Genomic DNA, 9,289 nt, shown 5'->3' on the forward strand with positions numbered 1-9,289 from the left:
AAGACCCGGAATTAACTCACCGGATACGTGTAACGTGCTGCCATCCTAACATAACAGCCATGCATGCGCCGGTTAATTAGGATTGGGATCGATTGGAAGCAGTTTTGCTTGCTTAGTTAGTTAGGCCTGAGAGAGATCCCAGAGTGAGATCTGCGAGACATAACATAAGCACATGCGTCTCACGAGTTCTTCTTATTCATTCTTTCATTCATTCATCCCCAGCCACGATCGGTCAAGGTTACCTATAGCTAGCTTTCCCAATCGATCCTGACACGCTTCATAATCGGCTGAGTCATACGTCGACATCCTTTGTCTGTCTCCATCGACACAGTCATCGCTTGCATCGCACGTAGCACCACAAGACAAAGTGACCAAGCAATCCAAGTCTTCTTACTCTATGCATTCGTCAAAATCGGAGCCTTTTACTGCGTAAATTCTCGCCATTTCCCCTCCCAGCGCCATTGTCTGTTTCAGTGCAGTGGCATAATGCCCCTACGGAGCAGTACAAAACACTGACACCTTCGCGCTGACCGACTGACTGACAAGCATCCTATCCATCCAACAATGGCTCCGGCTCCGCCGCCGCTGCAGCTCCTAGCACTAGCAGCCGCCGCCCTCTTCCTCCTCGCCGGCGCCGCTGCCTCACTCGCGGCATCCGTGGTGTTCCCCAAGGAAGCGCTGCCGACGAGCTCCGGCTACCTCTCAATCACCGCAGCGGCAGGGGGCACCAACGCGTCGCTCTTCTACGCCTACTACGAGGCCACAGCTCCGGTAACCCCGCTCCCTTCCACGCCGCTGCTCCTCTGGCTGCAAGGCGGGCCGGGCTGCTCGGGCCTCATCGGCAACTTCTTCGAGCTCGGCCCATACCTCCTCGTCTCCTCCTCCCCCAACTCCGGTACCGGCAATTCCTCGTCCCTGTCCCGCAACCCCTTCGCCTGGAACCGCCGCTTCGGGCTGCTCTTCATCGACAACCCGCTCGGCACCGGCTTCAGCGCGGCGCCGTCCCCCGCCGCCATCCCCACCAACCAGTCCTCCATCGCCGCGCAACTCCTCGCCGCGCTGCAGTCCTTCTTCGCCCTCAGCCCGCCTTCGTTTCGCGCCCGCCCCTTCTTCCTCACCGGCGAGAGCTACGCCGGGAAGTACATCCCGTCCGCCGCCGCCCACATCCTCGCGGAAAACAGAGCCCTCCCGGTGCTCCAGCGGGTGAATCTCCAGGGCGCCGCCATCGGCAACGGGCTGACCCACCCGGTCGCCCAGGTCGCCACGCACGCCGATTCGGCCTTCTTCTCCGGGCTCATCAACGGGAAACAGCGGCGGGAGCTGGAAGCGCTGCAGAAGTCCGCGGTGGAGCTCGCGGTGGCCGGGAGATGGAGCGAGGCGTCGGACGCGAGAGGGAAGGTGCTCTCGTGGCTGCAGAACGCCACGGGGCTCGCGACCCTGTACGACGCGTCGAAGCAGAAGCCCTACGCGACGGCAGCCGTGGCGCCGTTCCTGAACGCCGCGGAGACGAAGGCGGTGCTGGGGGCGGGCGCGGGGGTTGTCTGGGAGGAGTGCAACGGCGCCGTGGGGAAGGCGATGCACGCCGACGTGATGAAGAGCGTCAAGCCGGAGGTGGAGACGATGCTGAGGGAGACTCAGAGCTCGATGCGCGTGCTGCTGTACCAGGGGATCCGGGACCTGAGGGACGGCGTGGTGACGACGGAGGCGTGGCTGGCGGAGCTCGACTGGGCCGGGCTGCGCGCGTTCCAGGAGGCCCAGAGGGCCGTGTGGCGGATTCCCGGCGCCGGAGACGGGGAAGACGAGCTGGGAGGGTATGTCCAGAGGTCGGGCAAGCTGACGCACGTGGTGGTGTTCGGCGCGGGGCATCTCGTGCCGGCGGACAACGGCCGCGCGGCGCGGGCGATGATCGAGGGCTGGGTGATGCAGAAAGGGGTCTTCGCCGGAACCCGCAACGGCGTCCGGCGCGCGGCCTGAATGCCGGTGCCGATGCCGATTTGGCAAAGCCTGCGGAGTTCCTTTGCTGTGTCCGAAAGTTTGCTTGTAATAATAAGGGAAGTTTTTGTCCTGTGTGATTTGAAAAGGATTGTTGTTGTTTACGGAGGGAAACGCTGGCCTCTTCAATCCTGGCAAGTTTCTAAACGTATCGTTCACAGAGGAGACTATAAAAAGTAACTGAAGCCATCGGTTCGTCCGATCTGATCTCCCAGGAAAAGAAGTTCTTTCCCTCAAAAAAAAGAAAGGAAAAGAAGTTCTTCTGATTTGATCTTACTCAAAGTTCGATCTCAGCAATTTGCTCGTACGCAGAACAATGTATGAAATGAATCCAAAGAGCCGTTCACTTGTGACCAGAGAGAATCATTCGACTAATTTAATTTCATGTCTTGGTCTATGTACAAACTGCAACATGGATACTCCATCCAATCTAAAATTTATACTGTACTGAATTATGGCCGAACATATCGTTTACTTTTCCACACAGAAACAGACATAAAAGCGCATAAAACACATGGAAAGATATGTTAATTGTGATTTACAGCCGATCAGAGGGTAAATTCGCTAGCAATTGGTAAATTTTACTAGTACATGGCCCATCAAATACGACAACGTACTTCTCAAAAAAAAAAAACACGACAACGTAAAGTTGGGCTGGGCTGGGCTGAAGTGAGTATCGGGCCGGGACTTCTGGCCATCACGGGGTTTTCCAGTTTCCCCAGCGTCGCTACTTTGCAGAGCAAGGGAAACCGAACCAAAACCCCAACCCTAACGAGCTCCATCCCCATCCATCGTCCATGGCGGCCACGGTAGCAGCTCCTCCACCCGCGGCCATGGCGGCCGCCCCCGGAAACCCTCACAAGCGCAAGAAGCAGCCCAAGGGGAAGGGAAGGGGCAACACCGGCAAGAACAAGAAGCTCAAGGGCCCCGATGATGCCGTCCGCCGCCGCCGCAAGCCCAGCAGCAAGTTCATCAAGCTGCTCGAGAAGCGCGCCCGCGACTATAACTCGGACGACGACGAAGAAGTAGACCATCCGCCACCGCGGAGGCAGCATGCCGAGGGCGGTGACGCTGCTGTCGATGGCGACGACAACGACGATCAGGAGGCTCCCTCGTCGGAGGAGGAGGCCTCCAGCTCCGGCGACGAGTCCGGCGAGGAGGAAAAGGCGGCAGTCACGAGGTTCGAGCAAGGCTGCAGGGCTTTCCGAGTCGCCTTCACCAAGATCATGTCCAAGAAGCTCCCCGACGACCCACTGGTGCCTCCCCCAAATTCTTATCAATTTTACATTGACTGCTCTTATACGTTTCTCTCGACGTATAGCACAAAATTAAGGGGAATCTAACACGTCCTTGTTCTTATCAGGGTCCAATTCTGTCAGCGCACAAGAAATTGGTTGCCGCCAAGCTGGCCGAGGAGGCGGATGAGCACAAGTCCAAGGGAGAGGCCCGCAAGGAAAAACGCATAGTATGCCACACCTCCTTCGCTTGCTCGCTAATTCGGCATGCTGTAAAATGTATTTTGTGTTCATGTTTTATGGCAAATGTAGGCTGCAGAGAAGGGCCATGTCATACCCGAAAATCATATAAACAACAAAGAGAAGATGCTCATCAAAGTTGCAACCCAGGGGGGTAATGTTCTGTTTTACGCTATGATGTCATTTTGCATAGTGTGGTATCAAACGTCACTAACTTACGCCTTGCAATCCAATATCATTTCATGATCTTCCTGGCTGTTGATGATTCAGTGGTGAGGTTGTTCAATGAGGTAACCACACTTAATTTCTTGACTGTTAGTCTGTTAGACATACATTTAGCTTTGCACATTATGGTTATTTATTCTTGTCTGCTTCAATGGACACTTTTCTACTGGAACTTTATTGTTCCCTTAGTTGTTTTGCATTTAGAAAAAAAAAATATACGTGTACTGAATAACAATGGAAAATGATGTCTATTCTTTTGCAAAGTTACTTAACAAATTGATAAGTTCTGAACTTTTCTTCTTTCCAGGTCAGCAAGCGACAGACTCGGAAAGGTTTGAACCCGTCGAGAACTAAAGGTGTTATTTGCTTTCCATGCTATAGACTTCCTCTAATATTTTCAGATTCCCTTAGCTCTTTTGTCTGTTTTCTGGAACTTCTAATTTGTTGATGGTTAAACTTTTTATAATAAATTTTCTATTATTTATCTGCAAAAATATAAGACTAATGGGTTTTGGACAACAAAAAATAATTTGTTGACGGGATGATAATACATTTTTGTTATTCGTTAGAGACAGAACAGTAAGTAAGACATAACAGTAAGCAAGACATAACAGTAAGCCTAAAATACATTTACTGTCTGAAATGCCAGTTAGTAAACATTTCTTTTAGCCTTATGCTGAACATGTGAGCTGCCTGTACAAATGCTTGTGCTTGTTAGGTAAATAGAACAACTTGTAACTCACAGGTAAATCCCATGGAACCTTTTTTTCTACTTTCTGCATGCACACTTGTCATGACAATTATGACATATATAACCTCGCGATGTGGGTCTTATTGTTTCTAAAATCTTGTAATGATAGTTGCTATTTTATTCAAGCTTGAAAATTCGTATACGAAATCTCATTTTTAAATATCTCGATGAAAAAATTTCAGCTTAACATGTGACTACACTGGAATTTGCCGAGTTTGTCAAGGCTTAAGCTAATTTGGTGCGGTCTGGATCTTAAGTTCAGTTTGGCGTTCCTTGGAGTTGCAGTGGAGCAGGATATGACTCTGCTAGCTACCCTTAAAAGCATAGCATTTGATTGTCCCCTGAGTGAACAAATCATTGGAAAGACTGATAAGCATCTTGGGAGGGTTTGAGTGTTTGATAACTTGATGTTCATTGAATATATAAATATTAGACGCACATTTTATTTGATATTTTGCATAAGAACTTGGAACTCAAGCAGAACCGAAAACAGCTGGATATATCACATGATACCGTATTTTAATGCAGCGCAGTACCACCATATCGTGCACATCATGCTTATTCTGTGCACTCACTTTGACACATACAACCATTTCTCTGCTGATCCAAATGGACTGATCAGTTTCCGATTCATTTTAGCAGCATTGGGAAGAGAAAAAACATTGTCTGTACCATCTAACCAAGGACAAAAGGGCCAGGCATCTTCCAGTTTCTCTAAGGTAGTTACTCTCAGTTCTTTCTATACTAAAAGCCTCTCTTCAGTTTATGGGCTTCTGCTGTTGCTAAGTATTAATTTTGTGTCTTCTGATTCAAGTTAGTGAACACTGCGTATCATTATTTAAATCAGTTTATGGGCTTCAGTTTTGAAGCTAGTTTGCATAATAACTGGAGAAGTAAAAATCGCATGACAGTAGCTCATGGCAAACAGGAACGTGAAAATTGGATGTTAACTTCCAGGCATATGTAAGCTAATAGCTGGAATAAATTGGCATATTACAAGAAAAATAAAGCAGTCCATAGTGCAAAATATTCTTTCGTGTATGAATCTGAGCCTTTAGTACACTGGACACATTATGTCTTTCCTTTGTTGAAGTTGTCGTTTTTGGCAATGAGGATTTGTCATGAGCCATATGACAGTAAGAGTTGTAGGTGATGTGACATAGGTGACTGATAATACCAGTATATGTATCCTACTGATCAGAGAATCAACAGGTGATCCTAACTGTAGTCTTAAAAGCTGGAATGTTGATTGAGCCAACTAAGTTGCTAAGTTCACTGGTGGGTGTAGTTAACTAGCTGAAGTGACGGTTTCTAGATACTCTGCAATATACTCCCTTCGTTTCTAAATACTTGTCGCTGTTTTAGTCCAAGTTTGCACTAAAACAGCGACAAGTATTTAGGAACGGAGGGAGTATTTTATACAGTTTGCCTATAAGTATAACTGAAACTTAACCCCTGGATATCTGAGCATGGAATTTCTCTTAATTCTCTGTTTTTTTTCCAACTTTTTAGCATATTGGCAAAGATGAAGATGAGCCAGGGTGGGCACCTCTACGTGACACATACATGCTTGGATCCAAACTGAAGGACTGGGACAAAGTACAGGTAAAATTCTCCTGATTTAGCATTGTTTGTGTCCATGCAACAGCAGAAAATTTGCTTACCTGCTCTGCCTGTAGAACTAACTGGTATTTTGTTTAACGGGCAGGATTCTGATGTGGCTAAACAAACTGAGGTCCCTTTGGACAACTTCTCTGATGATGAATAGAAAAGCACAATCTTAGGTGGTGGTGTACTCCCTCTTTGAGGCCAAAGAAAGGCGATCTTGGTGGGTGGGTGGATGGCTGTGGGGCTGAATTTCAATGGGGGGAAATGGAGGGAAGCTGGATGGTTGATGTTTCTTGGAAGCAGGAGAAGATTTGTTACTAGATTACCTTAGCTTTGCTGCATGCATCCAAGAGAGCAAGAATACTTGGCCTTAAGTTTTGCTGAAGTTTTGTTCCTGTATCTGTGGCATGTACACGTTATATACCCCGTTTCATGAAGTTTATTGACAATGAACGGAATTTCTTGCTCAAAATTCTTGGGACGAAAAGTGTTTCTGAGTTTCTGTATAGTGCATTTAGTAACTACTCCCTCCCTTTGGCGTATTTCGTTTCGTTAAGACAAGCTTTTGACCAAAAATTACTCTATTAATATATAAGTTATATGATACCAAACCATGATCATTAGTAAGAACTTTTAAAGATGAATCCATCGATATAAATTTCATGTATGAAAAAACACGTATCAATAGAATTTTCATTGATCAAAACCTTGTTTAATTTAATGAAACAAAATACGTCAAGCTCGAGAAATGGAGGGAGTACTGTCCTACACGTCAAGCTCGAGAAATGGAGGGAGTACTGTCCTACAGTAGTATTGTCTTTAGCATCCAAACGGTAACTGTTGAAGATGACAGAGGAGATTGTTCTGAGCAAACTCCAGGGTGCAAGAAAAGGAGGTGGCAGCATACGCATCTTAGCTGTGCGATTGCAGAATTTACCCGGAGAACACTAGCCGTCCTTTGCTGTAATTGTAACATCAAATCTAATTTCAAAATTTATGGCAAATTCAAACCAATAGCTGCACATCCATATACCCATATCAATCGATCAGTAAGTACGTCTAAACTGAAAACTGCTCATATACAAGTATGTAAAGTAACCGGTTGAAGGATTTTAACTATGTCTGGCCGTGCCGACGGTTGTCCACGACGAAACCGGGAAGAAGGGCTTGCGGACCGTCGTAGTACTCGGCCGCCGCCTGAGGCAGCAGAGCGAGTGGCGGGGCAGCAGGGACGTCGCTCGGCGTGTAGATGTCATGGTGAAGAAGCTGCCCCTGCGAATGCGCCGCGGCGGCGATGAGGGAGGAGTGGTAAGCGGCAAGCATGGTTGCTCCGGCTCCGACGAGCGGCGGCGGGAGGCGGCAGGTGATGGGGCTGGGGTGCTGGTGTTGTCCCTCGTAGGTGGTGATCACCGTTGCCGGGTCCTGCTGCGACCGCTCCACCTGCTTCTTCACCCCGCACCGCGCCGCCGTGCACCGGTAGTAGCTCCTGCATTCGTACATATATGGCACGTGCGTGTTTCAGCTGAATCCCAATTGATCAAGTGAGAAATGTGTGAGAGATCACTGATTAAATGTGTGTGTGTGTATATATATATATATACCTTGGATAGGAGCTGTTCTTGACGGCTTTCTGGCCGTACTTGCGCCAGCGGTAGCCGTCGTCCAGGTGGTCCACCTCGCTCTTGGTCGCGAACGCCAGCCGGCTCCCACGAGCCCGCCTCGCACCTTTCTTCTCCTCCTCCTCCTTTTTCTTCTGCTTCTTCTTCAACCCGTTGCCCCTGCGTGCCGACGCGAATTTAGCCGGGTACCAATAGAAATGGACAATTGGAGCTAAGTCGGTCGAATCTAAACAAGATCTAGTAAGAGTGCCCCGCAGTTTTACACTGCAATGAAACCGACACTTTCTGTCTGTCTTGTTTTTTGTTACTGTAGAAAATCGGGCATAGAATATTGGATGAGTTGGTAAAAGGTAGGCGGCAAGTGGCAAATCCGAATGTTCACACTCCACGCGGTACACGTACGCGTTCAGACCGTCCGGAAAGCAGGGGCCAAACACCGATCAAGAGAGCAAGAACAAGGGTGCAGCTGATGGATGCGCGCGTGCATATGCAACACTTGTCTTGTCTCGTTTGATCGAATCATTTGAAGAAGATCCAACTAATCGTGCATAACCCGTCGGGGCGAGAAATTCTACACGCGGATCGATCATACTGCTTGGATTTGGATCGCAAACGTACCTGCATTTCTGATGATCGGCCGACGCCGCCGCCTCGTCGACATCCCCTTCATCCTCCTCTTCGGCCGCCGATGATCCTGGCTGCTTCACGGCGTCGGCAGCAGCATCGCCCGCGTCCAAGGGGTAGTTGTGCTCCAGGAAGCCCTGCAGATAGTACTCCGTGACGCTCGAGCAATCGTAGGCCGGCTGCGTCGTGAGACCACCACCATCCCCTCCGGCGCCGGGCGCCGAGCTCTGGGACGACACAAAGATGCCGCCCGTGTCGTCAAAGGAGCTGCCAAAGCCAGCGGCAGGCTGGTCACCACTAAGCCGGCCGAAGACGAGCTGCCCGCCAAGATATCCTCCTCCTGCTGCTGATCCGGACATGGAGTGCATGCGGTCTATGCGAGTGTGGGAGAGCTTGCTGGGGACACAAGGATAGAGCTAGCTTAGATGCGTTGAAATGAGCAAAGCTAGCTAGCAGGCAGTACTCTTTGACCCTTGGGAAGGAAGGGAGCTAAAATGCCGATCGAGACGACCGTGACGTTTTGGAAGGAAATCTCGTGCGCTTTTGCGTGGGAGTACTGTTCCGTGCTATTAAAGCAGATCATCGTGCTGGCTAAGTATAGTACTGTACTCCAGTATATACTCCTGCTAGTTGATGTTTACTCCATCAGTTAAGACCATCTAATCCACCAACTCAATTACTCGAGATACTTAGGCATCACCAAACAGTTAACCTAGTTTTTATTCCCTAAGGAAGATCTTCAAGATATTTTAGGTGCACATTTTGGTGGCACGTGTAAAGAAGTCGGCACAGACGGCGTCCGTTGGCTCGGTGTAAGGGCGAACGGGTCATGCATGCATCCTTCTCTCCTTGGAAATACTTTGGTTTCCAATTGTGTGTGTCTCGTTTCAGACGAATTATCTTTCTCGATGGTAGACAACGACTGGTCTAACAGCAAAAAATCACATCAAAAGACTCCGAAACGTACGTAGGTCTTTTACAGACGTTGTACATAT

General features: G+C 48.9%; 3 protein-coding genes across 4 annotated transcripts; 2 read left to right on the forward strand and 1 right to left on the reverse strand.

The window, feature by feature from the left end:
- Nucleotides 1-414: 414 nt before the first annotated feature.
- Nucleotides 415-2,172, forward strand: LOC100826536 (serine carboxypeptidase-like 50). Its single transcript, XM_003567777.4, has one exon. The coding sequence runs from the start codon at nt 565-567 to the stop codon at nt 1,972-1,974; it is 1,410 nt and encodes a 469-aa protein (XP_003567825.1). The 5' UTR covers nt 415-564; the 3' UTR covers nt 1,975-2,172.
- A 530-nt stretch (nt 2,173-2,702) lies between these two features.
- Nucleotides 2,703-6,564, forward strand: LOC100835705 (RRP15-like protein). Of its 2 annotated transcripts, none has more exons than XM_010232683.3 (8): nt 2,703-3,248; nt 3,356-3,457; nt 3,540-3,621; nt 3,738-3,757; nt 4,000-4,048; nt 5,083-5,162; nt 5,956-6,048; nt 6,152-6,564. In XM_010232683.3, the coding sequence occupies exons 1-8, from the start codon at nt 2,790-2,792 to the stop codon at nt 6,209-6,211; spliced, it is 945 nt and encodes a 314-aa protein (XP_010230985.1). In that variant the 5' UTR covers nt 2,703-2,789; the 3' UTR covers nt 6,212-6,564. The 2 variants fall into 2 exon arrangements, with proteins under 2 accessions (XP_010230985.1, XP_010230986.1); XM_010232684.3 differs by having other exon boundaries at nt 2,705-3,248; nt 5,086-5,162.
- A 444-nt stretch (nt 6,565-7,008) lies between these two features.
- LOC100836015 (probable WRKY transcription factor 48) lies at nt 7,009-8,826 on the reverse strand. Its single transcript, XM_014898846.2, has 3 exons — nt 8,289-8,826; nt 7,653-7,829; nt 7,009-7,537 (listed from the first exon to the last, which is right to left on the reverse strand). The coding sequence occupies exons 1-3, from the start codon at nt 8,660-8,662 to the stop codon at nt 7,168-7,170; spliced, it is 921 nt and encodes a 306-aa protein (XP_014754332.1). The 5' UTR covers nt 8,663-8,826; the 3' UTR covers nt 7,009-7,167.
- Between the last annotated feature and the right edge of the window lie 463 nt (nt 8,827-9,289).

The sequence above is a fragment of the Brachypodium distachyon genome, chromosome 2 (assembly GCF_000005505.3).
Source record: "Brachypodium distachyon strain Bd21 chromosome 2, Brachypodium_distachyon_v3.0, whole genome shotgun sequence".
Taxonomy (NCBI): domain Eukaryota; kingdom Viridiplantae; phylum Streptophyta; class Magnoliopsida; order Poales; family Poaceae; genus Brachypodium; species Brachypodium distachyon.

What these genes read in the sequence shown, in the direction of transcription:
- LOC100826536 (XM_003567777.4), top strand. Translation starts at nt 565, where the DNA reads ATGGCTCCGGCTCCGCCGCCGCTGCAGCTCCTAGCACTAGCAGCCGCC.
- LOC100835705 (XM_010232683.3), top strand. Translation starts at nt 2,790, where the DNA reads ATGGCGGCCACGGTAGCAGCTCCTCCACCCGCGGCCATGGCGGCCGCC. An exon ending in GAACCCGTCGAGAACTAAAG is followed by an intron (nt 4,049 to 5,082) that starts GTGTTATTTGCT and finishes GATTCATTTTAG; the next exon opens with CAGCATTGGGAAGAGAAAAA. An exon ending in AGGACTGGGACAAAGTACAG is followed by an intron (nt 6,049 to 6,151) that starts GTAAAATTCTCC and finishes TTTAACGGGCAG; the next exon opens with GATTCTGATGTGGCTAAACA.
- LOC100836015 (XM_014898846.2), bottom strand. Translation starts at nt 8,662, where the DNA reads ATGCACTCCATGTCCGGATCAGCAGCAGGAGGAGGATATCTTGGCGGG. An exon ending in GCCGATCATCAGAAATGCAG is followed by an intron (nt 7,830 to 8,288) that starts GTACGTTTGCGA and finishes GTCGGCACGCAG; the next exon opens with GGGCAACGGGTTGAAGAAGA. An exon ending in AAGAACAGCTCCTATCCAAG is followed by an intron (nt 7,538 to 7,652) that starts GTATATATATAT and finishes GTACGAATGCAG; the next exon opens with GAGCTACTACCGGTGCACGG.